The 19,721-nt window shown below is 38.3% G+C and overlaps 1 protein-coding gene across 2 annotated transcripts in view; it reads right to left on the bottom strand.

Annotated features, from left to right (window-relative positions):
- Window positions 1–19,721, bottom strand: part of ENTPD7 (ectonucleoside triphosphate diphosphohydrolase 7) — a 47,145-nt gene that overhangs the window by 9,283 nt on the left and 18,141 nt on the right. For both annotated transcript variants that reach the window (XM_042908608.1, XM_042908609.1), the window contains 6 exons: window positions 17,125–17,330; window positions 16,723–16,873; window positions 11,887–11,990; window positions 8,985–9,041; window positions 5,020–5,153; window positions 1,619–1,785 (listed from right to left, as the gene is read on the bottom strand). In XM_042908608.1, coding sequence (XP_042764542.1) covers window positions 1,619–1,785; window positions 5,020–5,153; window positions 8,985–9,041; window positions 11,887–11,990; window positions 16,723–16,873; window positions 17,125–17,330 — 819 coding nt within the window. The remainder of the gene's footprint in view (window positions 1–1,618; window positions 1,786–5,019; window positions 5,154–8,984; window positions 9,042–11,886; window positions 11,991–16,722; window positions 16,874–17,124; window positions 17,331–19,721) is intronic.

Genomic DNA, 19,721 nt, shown 5'->3' with positions numbered 1-19,721 from the left:
TCCCCATCCTGGCCATTACATGGCTCTGGCTGTTTCAAGTCTGCATTTGCCCAGCAACAATATTCCCGTTCCTGAAGAGATTAAATCTGGCCAAGGACAGAAATTAGTGGAGACCAAATAACTTTGCCAACTGCAGTTAATTATTCATCAGTTCCTAAACAGACAGACGTTGAAGGGTAGACTTCCTGGGATGAAGAAGCCTCCATGATGTAAAGACTGAAGGAGGGATTGGGAACGTGGCAACACAACAAAATGTTCTGGAACAATTGGAACCTATTTTAAGGATGTGACACCAATTATTAAAAAAACTCAGAAAATCATATTAAGAAGAAAGAACCATTACATTTTGACATCCCAGGAAGCATGGGTTTCTCTAGTAGAGTAGCAGCTACACAAGATGAATGATCAGTCTTCTCAATTAGGAACCTGGCAAGAAATACCAATGCACATATTGATGCATGGTGGCAGCCATGATACAGCCTGGCAAGTTCTGAGGCAGGAAACAGCAGACAAAGAGAAAAGGGCAGCAGAACGACAAAGGAAGGAAATGGAAAAGGAAACACAGCAGCTAACAAAGATGGAACAAAACAAAACTGGTGTAAAACTTTCATAATTGTTCTTTGGACTGCCAGCAGGAGCGATCTGAGCTCCACAGCCCAAGCAACATCTATACAGACTGAAGAGTATTTTCAGAAAGCAAACACACTGCTTGGTTTTAAGGCATTCATCCATCACCCAGTATAACAGGAGTCTCCTAAAACACCTTGACCTCTTGGTAGTTGAGACTTACAAAAACAAAAAAGAATCAGGAGACAGTATTTTCTTTATTATGGTCCCAAAGAAGACAACTGCTGTGGAGCAATTATTACAAATCGCCGTATTCATAATTGTAATTAATACAATAGCGGTATTTCTTCAAGTTAGTATTTCTAGCAAAACAAATGGGGTAAGTAATTTTATGGTGAAAAAAACCTCTGCTGTCTTATACTTCCTTCAACGTACGTAGTGATACAATAATTTTAAATACTAAAGAAAAAAAACCCCACAACTATTTGTACATTATGGTCTAAATACTTCATGTGGTAGCCAAACGAATCAGTGATCTGTCCACGCTGCAGGAAAAACTGGCTATTCTGGACTTAATGAGAGAACAATGTGAAGATTATTTCTAACTTCACATGCTTTTTATCTTTTATGCGCACTATGGAGCCTCACTCCCACGTAAGATGCAACTCCACTGTAAGTGAACAAATATGTCTTCTACCGAGAGGGAACTGCTAAGAACTACATTATACTGCACATTGTAAATTAATAACTTATCCTCACTTATCCTGTGATACCATTTCTGAAAAAGGACACAGCAAGAGATCAACATAGTAAGCTGCTATACTTTTCTGAGTCCTAAGAGCAAAGACCAGAATGCACCCTAACCTAGATCAAGTGGGAATACCAATGGAGGGTCTCTATCAGTAGTGACACTACCCCATTGACGAGAGTGGTCAGGAAGGAGGGGGAGGCAAGGACATACCTATCTTAGTAGAATATGAGTATTTCTTGCTAATATCTGCACCCTGACAACATTCTATTTCAGAGGCACAGATCCCCATGTCCAAAGTACCTATTTTTGGTAAGGGTTTCATTCAGCACAAGATCTTCATAGCGCTGCCGGGCAAAGTTGCCTCCAAAACCCAGGAAGGTTGTGACATAAACCCTGTACACATGTTCAGTGTGTTGCACATCACAGCCCAGGTTGAATTCAGCCAGCAGGATCTTTGCTTCTTCTTCCTATAATACAATGTAAAGAGAAAAAAAGGGAATTTTCATTTTGGTTGATTTACAGAGAGCTATGACGTTACCAATATACCAGTCTTCGTGTGCTGTAACTACCCTTTAAAATATCTTATAGCATTCTTTCATTCTCATAACATTATTTTCAACAAAGACACAAAATGACAAGCCTGAACAAAAAAGTACAGAGACTAAATACCAAATTAGAGACAACAGGATCTGTAGTTCTATACAAGGCAGAATCATTACAGACAATGTCATTTTCTTGCATGTACTTTTCAGATTTTCCAGTTTGCCAAAATGAGAATGTACTACTTTTATCATCAGGGAAGAAAAAATCTTTTGATAAAAATAAATTTCAGGAATTTGGAAGATCATCCTGAGACCTATTCTATGGGTTTTTACAATTCTATTCAAGAAGCTTTAATGTATCCTATGACAGGGACTAGGACTGGGAAAGTTCCATTTTACAGTACCTCTAATGAAAAGATGGTCTATTTTTTTTTTTTTTTTTTGACTTCAGTCCATGGTTTGAGTTAATCATACTCCTCAGTTCACGGCTCATTACCATGGCAAAGCCCCATTTCTGTTTTGTCTATTTACTTCCTTTTATCCTCATACTCACCCCCATTCCTACCCCCACATTCTAATGTGCTTAATGTAACATATATTTGTACATACTGTTGTAAAATTAAATTATTGTTTTGAATGTATTTATTTTTAATTAATGAAAATGCTATTATGCCCAGTAATTTCACTAAGTATATATATAAGAGGACTGAAAAGTATGACTAATCAAAAATGTATATGTGAATGTTCACAGCAGCATTATCCATAATAGTCAAAAACTGGAAACAAAAATCCAAAAGTCCATCATCTGATGAATGCATAAACAAAATATGACATGGTCATATGGTTATTCAACCATGAAGAGAAATGAAGTTCTGATCCATGCTACAACAGAGATGAACCCTGAAAATATTTTGCTAAGTGAAAGGAGCCAGACACAAAACGTCACATATTGTATGATTCCATTTATGTGAAGTACCCAGAAGAGGCAAATCCACAGGAGACATAAAGCAGATTAGTGGTTGCTGGAGCTAGAGGGAGGAGAATGGCAAGTGACTGCTAATGAATGTGGGGTTTCTTTTCAGGGTAATGAAAATGTTCTAGAATTCGATAGTGGTGGTTGCATTACTTTTTGAGTGTGCACAACTTTGTGAATTGTACCAAAAAAACCACTTTAGGCACTTAGGATTACTTATATTTTTTAAAGCACTATTGTACTTTGTCTCATTGTTCCTTTCGTTATTTACCAAGCCCTAAAATCCATCTGTAAGACCGTTATATTACCAGGCTACATCTAACTTGTTGCTTCCAAGTATACTTTCTATACTAGTGTTGCTTTCTAAATCTGCACAAACAAAAAAGTCTTTTATTTAAGACTTTAAGGATAAGTGCCACTTACCAGAACAATGCCTTCATTTTACCTGTTGACTACATATTAACAAATAAAGACTAAAATGTCTTACAACCTCGTTCCCCAAATTTCCAACCCTTGCACAGACCCCTTCTGATTGTTAAACCCACATTTCCAACAATCTTGCTGGATATTTAGGCATATATGCTCCTCAGAGATCTCAAATTCATCATACTTAAAACTGAATTCATTGGTTACAAGGACTTGGGCTAGAGACCAGAAAACTGTTCTCACCTGAATCTCCAGACCATACTCATTTGCTTAGCATCAACCCACCCTTTACCCTGGGGTCTCTCTCAGTGACTGAATTCCTTACCCTACCAGGTACCTAGGTGGGAACCTCAGCATCACTCAGTATCCCTCTCTGCCCTACCCACACCATTACATTACACTGTTTTGTTTTGTTTTGTTTTTTCCAAAATACCCCTGAGATCTGTGCCCTCCATTCCATTTCCACTTACATTGCCTAGTTCAGCCCTTATTACCTCTTACCCAAGGTTCCCTGACCTACATTTCTTTCTCATACAGACAACAAAATTATTTTCCTAAAAAAACAGATTGGATCTATTATCAGTCACATAATGGAGCTGAAAAGGACCTTCAGAATTTAATTATTTCATAGATGATGAAACTGAGGCCCATATGACTGCCCTACTCAAAAACCTTTGCTGATTCTCCTCCATCTATAGAAATAAAAGTGAAATTCCCTAGCATAGCACCCAAGACTCCTTACAATTTAACTTCATCTTACCTTCCTAGACTTACTATACTGGAAAATTCTATACTACAACAGGCTATTCAACGTTTCTTGGACATTCTGAGCTCTTTGCTGCTTTCTTTGTGCCCTTATGCATACTATTTCCTCCATAAAGGTGGCCTTCCTCAACCGTCAAATGCAAAAGCCTACTTATCATCCAGGGCCCAGGTAAATACCTTACTTTCCACGAAGCCAGCATGACTCCCATTCATGTAGTAGACGAGTAGAGTGGGGACATTACTGATATCTGGTAGAGGCCAGGGATGCTGCTAAACACCATATTATGCACAGGACAGCTCTCGACAACAAAGATTTATCCAGCTCAAACTGTCAATAGTGCCAATGATGAGAAACCCTGGTTTAGATCAAATTTTAGTACTTCCATAGTCTGCCTGTTATCACAGGCTGTCTTCACTGATAGATTATAATAAGTTTTTGGGGGCAGTACAATATGTCTCATTCCTTGCACACAACAGGTGTTTAAAAACTGTCTGCAGCTCTTTTTCCTATGATAAAACTCTTCCCTCAAGATACATATATTCTTTACATTCTAGTCAGGTAAGGAATTTAGAAGCACAAGAATGGAATCACAAGGGAAAGAAAATAACATTTAATGAACAAGTATGTACCAAATACTGTACTCTGGGCTTTATATGAATTATCATGTTTAATCTTCCAGCAGTCCCAGGAGACAGGGAGTATAACTGCTAAAATACATTAAACATTTAGCACATGTTGGAAAGTTTGTCAAGTGCTTTACACACATGGTGTCATTTCATCTTCCCAACTTCATGAAGTGGATACTATTATTATTCTCTTTTCATATAGGAGGAGATTAAAGCTCAGAGAGGTAACCTAACCAAGATAATGTAAGCTAGCGAGTATCTGAACAAATATTTGGACCCATGCAAATTGGTCTAAGTCAAAAAACAGTGACCTTCTTTCCCAAATACTGGCATTTGTAGCAACCCAATATCCCTAAAAGGTAAAATACCTGTTTCGGAGAAAGGACAGAGGCTGAGGTAGGAACTTCATAAGCAATTTGGAGAGAGGCTCCTCCCATATCTAGTATCCCTACTGTCCTTCTGCGCCCTATTGCCAATTCCTGGGGACCCTCAGCATCTGATTCTGAAATAAATAAGGGAAAAGAAAAGGCCTAGTAATTAAAAAACAAATCAAAAATGAAAAAAAAAATCAAAATAGAAATCCCTTAAAAAATGAAGAGCAAACTGAAATAAATTAATCTCACTGTATCAACTATGTATTACAGAGAATTCTTTCAAGTAACATTTTTACTATATCCCTCATAGGATGTATCTTACTGACAACAGAAGCAAATAAATATCTTAAACTGCATTGTAGTAGTCTTATTGATAATAATTTTTTAAGCCATTAAACATGTTATGAAATAAAGCAAATAAATGTTTATATTAATATATTTAGGAACAAATACTCAGCATAAAAGAAAAAACCATACAGGTATAAACTCAACAATATTAAGCAACAACCTTATAATCTTTTTTAAATTAATTTATTTTTAATTTATATTCAAGTTAGTTAGCATATAGTGCAATGATTTTAGGAGATTATAGATTCATCCCCTATGTAAAACACCCAGTGCTCATCCCAACAAGTGTCTTCCCTAATGCCCCTTGCCCATTTAGCCCATCCCCTCACCCACAGCCCCTCCAGCAACCCTCAGTTTGTTCTCTGTATTTAAGAGTCTGTTTTGTCCCCCTCCCTGTTTTTATATTATTTTTGCTTCCCTTATGTTCATCTGTTTTATATCTTAAATTCCACATGAGTGAAGTCATATATTTGTCTTTCTCTGACTAGTTTTGCTTAGCATAATGCCCTCTAGTTCTATCCATGTTGTTGCAAATGGCAAGATTTCATTTTTTTGATTGCTGAGTAATACTCCATTGTGCATATATATATATATATATATACACCACATCTTTATTCATCTGTTGATGGACATTTGGGCTCTTTCCATACTTTGGCTACTGTCGATAGCATTGCTATAAACATTGGGGTGCATGTGCCCCTCCGAAACAGCACACTTGTATCCCCTGGATATATAACTAGTAGTGTGATTGCTGGGTCATACGGTAGTCCTATTTTTAACTTTTTGAGAAGCTTCCATATTGTTTTCCAGAGTGGCTGCACTAGTTTGCATTCCCACCAGCAGTGCAAAAGAGTTCCCCTTTCTCTGCAGTCTTGCCCGAGTTGTTAATGTTAGCCATTCTGACTGGTGTGAGGTGGCATCTCATTGTGGTTTTGATTTGTATTTCCCTGATGATGAGTGATGTTGAGTATTTTTTCATGTGTCAGTTGGCCATCTGGATGTCTTCTTTGGAGAAGTGTCTATTCATGTCTTTTGCCCATTTCTTCACTGGATTATTTGTTTTTTGGGTGTTGAGTTTGCTAAGTTCTTTATAGATTTTGGATACTAACCCTTTATCTGATATGTCGTTTGAAAATATCTTTTCCCATTCTGTCGGTTGCCTTTTAGTTTTGCTGATTGTTTCCTTTGCTGTGCAGAAGCTTTTTAGTTTGATGAGGTCCCAATAGTTCATTTTTGCTTTTGTGTTGCTTGCCGCTGGAGACATGTTGAGTAAGAACTTGCTGGGGCTGAGGTCAAAGAGGTTTTTGCCTGCTTTCTCCTCTAGGATTTTGATGGCTTCCTGTCTTACGTTTAGGTCTTTCATCCATTTTGAGTTTATTTTTTGTGTATGGTGTAAGAAAGTGGTCCAGGATCATTCTTCTGCATGTTACTGTCCAGTTTTCCCAGCACCATTTGCTCAAGAGACTGTATTCCATTGGATATTCTTTGCTGCTTTGTCAAAGATTAATTGGCCATATGTTTGTGGATCCATTTCTGGGTTCTCTATTCTGTTCCATTCATCTGAGGGTCTGTTTTTGTGCCAGTACCATACTGTCTTGATGATTACAGCTTTATAATACGTCTTGAAGTCCAGGAGTGTGATGCCTCCAGCTTTGGTTTTCTTTATCAGGATTGCTTTGGCTATTCGGGGTCTTTTCTGGTTCCATACAAATTTTAGGATGGTTTGTTCTAGCTCTGTGAAGAATGCTGGTGTTATTTTGATAGGGATAGCATTGAATATTTAGATTGCTTTGGGTAGTATGGACATTTTAACAATATTTGTTCTTCCAATCCAGGAGCATGGAATATTTTTCGATTTTTTTGTGTGCCTTCTTCAATTTCTTTCATAAGTTTTCTACAGTTTTCAGTGTATGGATTTTTCACCTCTTTGTATAACCTTATAATCTTAAATATGAATTGGAACTATCATGATTTCTTTTTCTCTTTCTAAAAATACATATTTTCTAGCTCTGTACGGAAAGGGCCTAGAAGTAAGTATAATCTAGGAGCAATAAGCACTCCTGGCATCCATGGTCTCTAAATATCATTTTCCAATAAAAGAAACCAGGGCTCCTTAAAAAATGTCTGATGCTAGGTCTAAGGTAGAAAAAATACAAGACAAGCATGGAATGTACCTTAGTGTGCCAAAAAGCAAGGGAAATATAAAAGACTATTGGGATGTTAAAAGGTACAGAAGCCAACCTATAGGTGCTCCAACTGGCCAATGATGGTGTAATTTGAGCACTGAAAAGAATGATGATGCAATGGACTATGATGCATCAAGCACATTAAAATCTACAAACTCATAATGATACCGAAAAAAAACTTCACTAGTTACCTTTGGAAGTTGCTAGGACATCAACTCATTAATCAAAAACTTGATAAATGGAAGAATGAAAGATCTATCCTGTCTTTCCATTTAGAACTGTATTCCAGGATAATCAAATAGTTAATGAAGAAAATTTTGTTATATAAAAACCCCAACTGTTAAATGCAGAAGAAATGAAGGAATTATAAAAATAACTATTTTGCAACCTCTAATGAAAAAACGAATCTAAACAACAATCACAATTGGCTACTATAACCATTAAGTGAAAAGTGGCTGGAGAATTTTCGTAATAGATTAGATCAGGCTGACAATACCTGAACCCTGAAACCTGATCAGTCTTAACGTGACTGAAGTGGGACAAGCAGACCTTATAAAACTTCTGATGTGATGTAGTAGGAAACACTTAGTGCCAATCTTTATTTATTATTTATTCTTGCCAAAGGAATTGAATCGATGTCTAATCAAGCTTCTGTATCTAATCTCCAATTTATAAGACATAAGGAGGGATGAGAAGCATGTTTAAGACCCCACAAAAATTTAGTCAATCAAATTAAGAATGTGGTAATTTCATTCTATCAAGTGAGCCAGTTTTGTTTTTGTGTTTTTAATGAATGATTTGAGGAAAAGAGGTGGGAGGGGGAAAGCTGTTATAAAGAAACTTATCAATCAAATGTAATTATGATCCTTGTTCAGATTCTGATTTTAACAAGACAATTACAAATAAATATTCTTGATACAATAAAGGAAGTCTCTACCTGGGTATTAGATAGATGTTACACAATACTAGAAATTGTTAACTTTTTTAAATTTAAGAATGGCATTGTGGATATTTCAGTTGTTTTGAAGCTCCTCATTGGTGAGAGATAAACGCTGAAGTACAAGAAGATAAAACGATATGTCTGGGGTTTGCTTTTTAAAATCCAAAAGGAAAAAAACCTGTGTCGTATGGAGGGAGGGTGGAGCCAAAAAACTGACCAACCACTAATTAGTGTTGAGTCTGAGTAATGGGCTCATGGAAATTCATTTTATTATTATTTACTTCTGTAAATGTTTCTAACTTTCCATATTAAAAATTTAAAAAGAAATAAAAGAAGGGGAAGTAGGACTGGAAAATGAAGCATCTTTACTTTTAAAAAAAAGAAAGAAAAATCACTCAAATGTGGCACTTATATTACACTGACAGGTTACAACATAAACCTTCGTTCAGTCCTTAGAACTGTCTTAAGATAACAACATTACTCACCATCCTCATGGTCGAATCTTCCCAAAACAAAGTTGATTCCAATCCATGCATAAACTCCTAGGTAAGAAACATAAAAGCCCATGCTTAATTCTCTATTGCTATGCCATGTATACACCTCTCCCAGGGCTGTTCTTTTCCTCCTTTTCTTAGGAAAAAAGTGATGATACTATTTTATTCCATACTCTTAGTGTATGAATTCAAAATCTCTTATCTTGTGATGCTTTCCCCTTTTAAAATGATTTGCATTCTGGGGCACCTGGGTGGCTCAGTCGGTTAAGCGTCCGACTTCAGCTCGGGTCATGATCTCACGGTCTGTGAGTTCCAGCCCGCGTCGGGCTCTGTGCTGACAGCTCGGAGCCTGGAGCCTGTTTCGGATTCTGTGTCTCCCTCTCTCTGACCCTCCCCCGTTCATGCTCTGTCTCTCTCTGTCTCAAAAATAAATAAACGTTAAAAAAAAAATTAAAAAATTAAAAAATAAAATGATTTGCATTTTCTAAATTAATGTGTAAATTTGCGTTTTCTAAATTAATGTGCAAAAACAAATGTAAAAAATGTGCATCTTGGATTCTGGCTCTGGGCAAGAGGAGGTAAGCACACTCCATCCTGTCATCCCACGGAACACAGTGTAAACTGCATGGAATATATGGAGCAGATTTGTGAGAACTCTGGAAGGAAATAATAAGAGGCACACTGAGTCAGAGATCAGAAGTTAAAGTACCACCAAACCTGTAGTGAGTGTCTCATATTTTCCCCTCAGATATTGCCTGGCCTGGACTCAAAAGCAGCTTGAAACACAAAAGGACATCCAGGTGTGGAGGGAAAGAACTTCAAGACCTTGCTTTCTGGTCCAAGGAGCATTAAAAGAGACCCCAAAGGCTCCGAAAGAATGGAGGAAAATCCCTTGGGTTTTTTCCCCTTCATTTTGTTCTCTGCTACCCCAGGCAATCCTGCAACAGCAGAGGTAGAAGTTGGGCAGGTGCCTAAAACTGTGAAGGATATGAATCTTCTCTGACTAGAGGAGCTACAGCCTTAAGAACTGAAGAAAATCCCTATTGCTGATTTTTCTCCATGTCCTCCACCATTTAGCCCTGGATGCAGATGCAATCATGGGAAATGTATGGCAGAGCAGGGAAATTAAAGCCCTGGCTTTCTAACTGGAGGACCATGAAAGTGAGCCCCAGGGAGCCAGAAAGTGTTGGGGAGATCACAGAGAGTAAGGAATAAAGTGATGTATGAACTCCTGGGCTCACAGCCAAGCAACACATGCATGGATCTCATAAACAATATACCAAAGGTTCTGAGAACCGTACTGGCCAGGCACTCCATTTGTATGGACTATGCCCAGATTTTAGACTGACCACTGGGTGACACACAAATGGTACAAACCCAAATAGCAGTGACAAGGCTTTGAAAAATGAATCACTACAATCACAGAAGGCAGGTCAGAACTTGAGGCATGAACCTAACCAGGTCAACTCCCTGCTAACACAAACAAAAGTCAGTATTTTCCTTACGATTGAAACAAGACCCAGTTTCATAGTATAACTTTCAAAATGTCCAGGACACAATATAAAATTACTTAGCATGAAAAGAACTAGGAAAATCTCAACTCCTAAGGGAAAAGATGCCAACCCCAAGATGACACAGATGTCAGAATTACCAGACAGAGATACTAAAGCAGCTATATAACTCAGCAATAAGAGCAGTCTTACAATGAACGGAAAGATAGAAAGTCTCAGCAAAGGAAGAGAACATAAAAAAGAATCAAATGAAAATTTTAGAACTGGAGAATGCAATACTGAAATTGAAAAGGTAAATCTTTTCCTTTATGTGAACTGCAACTAGAATGTACAGAAGAGGGGCGCCTGGGTGGCTCAGTTGATAATCAGCGTCTGACTTCAGCTCAGGTCATGATCTCATGGTTCGTGAGTTCAAGCCCCGCATCAGGCTCTGTGCTGACAGCTCAGAGCCTGGAGCCTGCTTCGGATTCTGTGTCTCCCTCTCTCTCTGCTCCTACCCCACTCACACTCTGTCTCTCTTATTCAAAAATAAATAAACATTTAGAAAAACTCAGAATGCACAGAAGATTTTCTCTTTTTCAAGAAATGGAAACATAATTTGTCATGTAGGCCACATTTGGGCCACATGAGAACACATATTCAATTCTACCTCAAAACTACAAACCCAGCAGTGCAAGCTTTTAGGGAAGTATCAGTACTTCATAATAAATACAATAAAGGGGGGGGGGGTGCCTGCGTGATGCAGTTTGTTAAGCTTCTGACTCTTGGATTCAGTTCAGGTCATGGTCTCATGGTGGTGAGATGGATCCCTGAGTTGGGCTCTGCACTGAGCATGGAGCCTGCTTGGGATTCTCTCTCCCCCTCTCTCTCTGCTCCTCCCCTGCTTGCTCCCTCTCCTTCAAAATAAATAAATCAACATTTAAAAAATAAACGCAATAAAAGGAGAGCCCATAACAAAAGAAAAGTAAATAATGATCATCCCCTATTAACGTTTCCCCTTACTTTAATAATTGCTTTACATTAGAATTTGGCAAACTCAGTACAACTCCCAGAAGTACTTATGTTTTGAAAACTACAATTAGCTAACCAAATACTCACTTGGAATCATCACTAAATACTAACATGTTCTTATAAACACCGTACTTAGCACAAAGTTAAAAATAAATATAAATATATGACTTCCAGAAGCAGCAATCTATAACAGACACCAATGCAGAATATGCAAATAATAATTAAAAAAAAAACATATGACAGAATCAAGAAAATTACTCGAAGAAAAATAAAAATCAAATATATAAAGTAATCCTAACCCCACCCCTAGCAGAGAGACTATGCCATGATTGGCTAGGAGCTGAAGGAGTGCACCCTTCAAGGCCCAGTACCTTCCTGCTTCCCAGAGATCACTTCTGCCTGAGACTGTGAAAAGAGGAAGTCAAACTCCAGAGGTAAATCTCTCACCAGATCAGCCAAGATAGCCAGCTGCTTTCTGCAAGAAAGAACAAAAATATAAAAGTTAATCGTTAGACACTCTTCTCACAATTAGCTTCAACTTGCACTTCTACCTCATTGCTCACATAGTCCATCCACTAGTTGAGCCATGCTTCTTTTTGGCACTTCACTTGATTTTAAAGGTTTAAACTGCCTCCAAAGTATATCCTTCCACTTAAAAGGCAATATGATACTAGTAATACTTTTTCTTTGTGTAATTTTATAATTCAAATAGTATTAAAAGATGAGACTACAGTTCTGTGCCTCTCACAACGCTGAGTATATATAAGTGGCAGGAAGCACAGTTTCATAATTGCATGATTCCTAACTACTATGAAGGGAAACTGTCAGACTAAGGAACACAATCTTATCCTCAGATCTTACACAATATAGAAACAACACCTCATATTACCACACAACAAGCACTGTTAGATCCACAAATTAATATCCTTTACAAAACTGACAATGAACTTTTTAATCTCCTTTTATATATTTCAAGGGCTGGGGTTTTGTTTCTTTATAAAAATCTTATCATTTGAAAAACCCAAATCAGGATCAAAATCCAAAGGTTATAACAGTTTGGGGACAAAGTCTGAATCTTAGTATCTAGGGTTATTTTCTCCTCTCAAGTTTTATGCTATCAGTATTATTAAAGAAAAGCAAAGAAACAAAGCTAGAAGTAATAATATGATTCTAGAGAAAGGGGTTAAAAACAAAAGCAACTATCCTGGATCTTTAAAATAACTCATTAGAAAAATATTCTATTGGCTCAGCATGACTTAGTGAAGAATGATAACACTTAAAAGTAAAGAATATATTTAAAGGAATAATTTTCTTTAAGCTCAGGTCATGATATTATGGTTGTGAGATCGAGCCCTGCATCAGGCTCTGCACTGAGCATAGAGCCTGCTTGGGATTCTCTCTCCTGCTCTCTCTACCCCTCCCAGCTTGTGCATGCTCACTTTCTCTGTCTGTCTCTCTCTCTCTCTCAAAATAAATAAACATTTTGTAAAAAAAAAAAAAAAAAGGAAAAACAAAGTAATAATTTTACAATATACTGTCAAATACAATTTCTAAAATAGCTCGTTGTTATACATATTAAATTCTTACAATAAGAATTTTACGTGGGGAACAAGAGGGATTATTTTGCTCTCCCTATTGGATATGTTTCCAATTGGCTATTTGCTTAAAATAAACAAAAAGAGGGCTTGCTGATTTGGGGGACAATATGGAAAAATGGGCACCCACATACACTGGTGTTTGGAATGTAAATTACTGGTATGATCTTTTTTTGTTTTTTTAAGTAGGCTCCATGCCTAGCCTGCTTCGGATTCTGTGTCTCCCTCTCTCTCTGCCCCTAACCCACTTGAATTCTGTCTTTGTCTGTCTCAAAAATAAATAAACATTAAAAAAAAATTTTTTTTTAATTAAGTAGGCTCCATGCCTAATGTGGGGCTTGAACTTCTGATACTGAGATCGAGAGTCAATGCTCTACCAACTGAGCCAGCTAGGTGCCCCACTGGTATGATCTTTTTGAGAGCAATCCAGGACTTTGTATCCAAATTTTTAACGTGCTTAACTTTTGACCAGCTATTACGTTTTTAGAAATTTATTGCAAGGGAATCATCAGATAAGAATACAAAAAGGAAGCGAATACTGCAGCTTTATAAAAATGAAAAAGTGACAACCTGTTAAATAATCTATGTCATATCCATATAATGTAACACTAGACAGATGTTAAAAGAAATGAGGTCGACTTATACTCTATATGTATTGACATGAAAAGATGTCCAACATATTTTGAGTTCTAAAAGGTTATGAAACAGTACATACAATATGATCCCAACTTATATTAAACAATAAACAAAAAACTTTTTCACGTACTGCACAGAATAGAACTTTTGTTCCTAAAATTCAATATTGTTTCTTTATTTAAAAAAAAAAAAACAAACAAAAACTTTCAGTGGCATCCGGGTGGCTCAGTCAGTTAAGCATCTGACTCCTGGTTTTGGCTCAGGTCATGATCTCACGTTTCGTGAGCTGGAGCCATGCATCGGGCTGTGTGCTCACGGTGCAGAGCCTGCTTGGAATTTTCTCTCTCTCTCTCTCTCTCTCTCTCTGCCCCTCCCCTACTCGCACTTCTCTCTCAAAATAAATAAATAAGCTTTAAACAAAACAAAAAAAAACCCACAAAAACAAAAAACTTTCAGTGGCAAAATGCTGATAACTGTTGAAGCTGGGGGCTGAGAAAATAAGGATTCATTATGCTGTTCTATTTTTATTTATGTTTGAAATTTTCCAGAACAAAAGTTTTTTCCCCCTTAAATGTCACCTTGTAATACCTTTGTAATTTCTTTTTAAAGGCATTTTCATTACAAAACAAAAAAGAGGTCAGTCTAACAAATTGTTAGTCTAGGCCTTTGACAAAGAAATAAAACCTAGTGATAACACATTTCAAAATATAGTCCAGGTGATTTAAACCCATTTTGAATATTGCTCACAAATGCTAATATATTAGTGGAGCATTAATTACACAAAACAGGTTCTTACAGTGATGGCTATATTTATGTCAACAACTACAGCTGCCTCAAGAGGTAGCAATGATTTCATAAGCCCAGGATAGATATAGACATTATTTAGAAGAGGTGATCAGAAAACGAATTAAAAGACAAGCTCTTCACAAATTCTTAAGATAAAAAAAAAAATACAAATATTCGGAGCCTCCATGCTGACAGTGAACATCTTAGACAAATGGAATGGAGTTACATAGTGGGTTTTGTCTGCATAGAAACTTCTTTGACAAACAATGTCAATGCTGAGTGACATCAGGAGATGAGGCAATCCTTTCTTTTGCTCCAGACCCACAAAAGGGGGCCAAACCATCACCCTCCTGGTCGGCTCTGCCTTTTTGACTCCCTCATCAACTTCTTTTGTGGCCTTCATCCCCCTTCCTTGGTGTTGACCTCAGACCACTCACAAGCCTGTGATGTGGCACCCACTGTGTCACCTATACTCTTCCCAGGGTTTCTAAATTCTGAACTATATGATTATTACTTATGTCAGAATCAAAAATTCTAACTTACGTGTGTAGTATGGTTAACAACTTTGTAGAAATTACAGAGAGATGTACAGAGAGAAGGGAATATGACAAAATGAAACACTTTCGATAGGGCAATAGGGATATAAGTTTGTTGTTTATTTTTCCTTTACTACAGCTATAATATTTTAAAATTTGGTTTTAAAAATTAAAAAACACAAATGTTGTTTTGTTTTGTTAAGAGAAAGCACGCATGAGACAGGGAGAAGGACAGAGGGAAAGAGAGAGAGAAAATCCCAAGCAGGCCCCACGCTGAGCACAGAGCCTGATGCGGGGCCCAATCCCATGACCCCAGGATCATGACGTGAGCTGAAATCAAAAGTCGGACACTCAACTGACTGAACCATCTAGCCACCCCAAAAACAAAACCAAAAAAATTTTCTTAAGTTTATGTATGTAGAGAGAGAGTGCAAGTAGCAGAGGAACAGAAAGAGAGGGAGAGAGAGAATCCCAAGCAGGATCCATGCTGTCATCACAGAGCCCAACACGGGCTGAATTGCAAGAACCATGAGATCACGACCTGAGCCAAAATCAAGAGTCAGACGCTCAACTGACTGGACTACCCAGGCACCCCAAAACAAAAATGTTTTAAAGGCCAAGATACACGGGAAAATAATGGGTTAAAATAGGTCTCTCATTTCAACAAATGGTTATATAAAATAATCTGCTTCTCAACAGCAGACAAGATAGTAAACCAGTAACTGTGTATCTAAAGAGAAGGAAAGAACCCCATTGAAAGAACTGTGGACATATGTTACATTGTCCTGCACGTCTGGCATAAGCAGCACAAAGCCCTACCTGCATAGCCAAGGTTTTTGTTGCTGGCCAAGAATACAAAATAAAACTTTCTGGAAAAGGGAACTGTTATTTACCAAGAAAAAAATATCTAAGCTAACAAAAAATACCTGCTGCCTATGAGACTTTGAACATTCCAGAAGAATGAATTCTAAAGTGAAGGGAGCTCACTCCCACCCCATGACCATAAGTGTGAAGGGGCCAGGGAAGTGTCAAAGGGGAGAAATTACAAACAAGAATGTGTCTGACCTAAGTACAGCCACTGCCTCTTCCTCCTCTTCTTCCAAAGAAGAAAGAGGGATTGGGTGGCAAGATACTGGGCTAACTTGCCAAGGTCAAGTGGAAAAGACTTGACTGGATGAAGCTGAAAAAAACTGTTCTAAAACAATGGAGACTGAGCTTTGTAAAGCAGCACCATGACCAGGCAGTTAAGGAGAGAGCAGCATTCCTTTCTACCGACCCCCAGGTACCCAGTTGCTCGGGTCAACCTCCTACAACCCTTCTGTTAACTGTGCTCCCCTTCTAGTGATCTAAATTTATCACCATCACCACTGCCCCTCAGTAAAAACTAAGAATCATTACAGCCATCACAGATAGATAGATATTGATCCCAAAGAAGCAAATGACATGAAGCTCTGAACAGACTGTGAAATAACTGCGTGCAGGGGTGGCTTTGCTCTATTTTGAGCCAGGAGTCTTCCAGTGCCACCTGTGAACTCTGCATGGTGCACCCATAGCCCACCTTCAGACCAGGGGACTGCAAAGAGTAACATGTGGAATCAGCCTGGCAACTCTCATGCCACCCATTCTCCTGTGTTCTTCAGACCCCCGATCTCACCTCTCAGGGAGAAGCCTCATGCCTGCTGTGCACAGGATGTAAAGAGGGGTCTCCTTGTGCTTCTTCACAGGCACGTGAGCAGCAGCAAAGCTCAGCAGAGGACGAAGGTAATCACTGGCGTGTTCTGGAGTGTCGGCCATTGCAGAGATTCCTTAAGTAAGACAAAATACTTTAAAAAGCAGATCACATGGATTCAGAAGACTGATACTCCATAAAGTTCTGCATAAGGTCCTAAACACTTATTTATTTGAGAGGACGGGAACAGCAATGAATGAGATCTCTCCCATTATCCAGACTCGCAAGAAAAAAAGGGAATAGCTTTCTTTCTGCCTCTTCACTCTCTCCTTTTTCATGCCTGTAGCAGGTAAAGAGACTGACAACAAAATACATGCCAAATAGTACCTGGCTTGATTTTTTTAACCACTGGTTGGCTGTTGCGGTCTCTCATCTGCTTAATGTCCAGTAAATCATGAGGGTTGCCATTATGTCTTGGCCAGAAATAAACAAAAATCCGGGAGCCACTGCTGCCACAATCCACGACAAGTCCGTAATTTAGAGTTGGGTCTTCAGTGTTGGTTGCTTCAAGCTCCCCTACTCGAGCCAAATACCTGAGCCAGGCAAAAAGAGAAACTGGGATTAAAGAGTTTTCATGAAGTGTCCACCTGTGCCAGCCACATGGAACCACACATCCTGAGGAATGAAACAACACTGACCATAATTAGTGATGTACATAGATAATGCCTGGTTTTCTTCCCGAGAGCCATTGAAATGGCAGTGGGGGCAGTTCTGAAACTGGCTGGGATACCAAATGTTTTACCATCTTCAAAGAGCTTCTAGGTCTAAGCAAATAACTACTTTTTATTGTTATAAGCCACCGAGATATGGGGCAGTTTGTTATACACACTAGTTAACTAAAACAATCCTAATAATTTCTCTTCTATCTCTCTATCCTTTCTGTACATAAACATTAACACTACTTTGGAATGATTATCACTTAATATGTGTTTCTGGGTGGCCATATTTATGGGGCTTTTTGCTTTGTACTTTTTACTGCTAGAACTGCATTAATAAAAAATGTATTTCATAAACACAGTAGTTATTCTTTTCTATATCTTTTAAAGTATTTTACAGTCATAAAAAGAATGCTTATAAAATATGTATAAATAATAACAATAAAACAATGTACCCAACACCCAGTCTAAAAAAATGAAACATTACACTGTTAAAAAAAAAATAGCTTCTAGGCCCTAGGACATCAGAATTTTGTGTTGGAATTTCTTCAGATTCTCATTATATTTATGTGGTGGACAGCAGGAAGATGAAACAAGTAAAGATGCTACCATCAAGGGGCGCCTGGGTGGCTCAGTCAGTTAAACGTCCGACTTCAGCTCAGGTCACGATCTCACGGTCCGTGAGTTCGAGCCCCACGTCGGGCTCTGGGCTGACAGCTCAGAGCCTGGAGCCTGCTTTGGATTCTGTGTCTCGCTCTCTCTCTGCCCCTCCCCCGTTCATGCTCTGTCTCTCTCTGTCTCAAAAATAAATAAACGTTAAAAAAAAAAAATTAAAAAAAAAAAAAAAAGATGCTACCATCAAAACACCAAGGTTTGAGTCTCTCAGCTCTGGCACTTTCTATGCTGTGTGACCTTCAACAAGTTACCTACCTTCTCTCAGACTGCTTTCTCATCTGTAAAATAAGGATACCAAGTCTCCGCCCTCATACAGACAATGTATGCTGAGTGGTTAGCACAGCGCTGTACCACTGCCACTGCTTTTACTGTTATGTGATAATAATTGGGAAAGCAAATAGGAGAAGACTCTCTGGAGAAAAGAGCTGAAAAGTCCAGAAGAAAAGAAGGCTAAGAGTAAGTAAAATGCTCCTGAGTCTTAGGCTTTAATAGACATTAAGGTTCACTTAGAACCTGAGAGTCTGAAAAGTACAAACATTGCTGAACTTCTCTTTGAAGAGAAGCCCAGTGAGAATGGCTTTTAACTTATTATATGGAAAAAGCTCTTTCTTGGTGCTGAGAATACATACTGCACGGTAAACAGATTAAAACGTTGTCCTGTAAATTCTTTTAAATTTGATTAAGTATTACTATAGGTTGAGCTAGTACTTGAATAAATGCTTTGAAAGCAATGCTGTGTATTTTCTCAAGTATCACCACTAAACTCCCTTCCTTATATCTGCCCTACTCATCCAACACTGTATTTAGAGCTAATTCCTAGATCCCCTAGACCCTTACACAGAACCCCTCAGAACTAGGTTTTGTGGGAGCACCTGGGTGGCTCAGTCGGTTGAGCAACCGACTTCAGCTCAGGTCATGATCTCACGGTTTTTGAGTTCGAGCCCCGCGTCAGGTTCTGTGCTGACAGCTCAGAGCCTGGAGCTTGCTTCTGATCCTGTGTCTCCCTCTCTCTCTGCCCCTCCCCCGCTCATGCTGTCTCTGTCTCAGAAATAAACATTAAAAAAAATTAAAAAAAAAAAAAAAGAACTAGGTTTTGTGAAGCCTGAAACTAATGCCATTGGATAGTTGTTTTTGTTGTTGTTGTTGTTGTTGTTGTTGTTTTTAAGAAAGATTCAACATTACAAATACGAAAAGGGGCCTACACATGTAAGGGGCCCTGAAGTGTAGGTATCACTAGCTCTTCGGTAAATCTACCTCTGATTAGACAATTAGCCACATGTCCCACCCCTCACAATAATCTAGGCCATGTTTACTGGTGATTTGACACTGCTATGCAGACCACACAGTTCCCTGCTTTGGGGAGGGAAAAGCAAACCTTGATGAATGGATGAGCATATAGAATCAGTTCTGAAATAAAAAAGTAGAGTTAAGTACCTTTCCTACTCTGCAATACAAAATAAGGGAGGATCATATATTTGAGCTCCAGTATCATGCTGTAAATGATTACATAGAATAGGGTCAGGCAGAACTTTTTTCCGGATCCAATATGAGAGGGAGTTATGGGAAATGAAGCAGGTGGTAAAAATCTGTTAC

The sequence above is a fragment of the Panthera leo genome, chromosome D2 (genome assembly GCF_018350215.1).
Source record: "Panthera leo isolate Ple1 chromosome D2, P.leo_Ple1_pat1.1, whole genome shotgun sequence".
NCBI lineage: Eukaryota > Metazoa > Chordata > Mammalia > Carnivora > Felidae > Panthera > Panthera leo.
The sequence above is the reverse complement of the archived record's forward strand: the minus strand, read 5'-3'. Positions and strand labels throughout refer to the sequence as shown.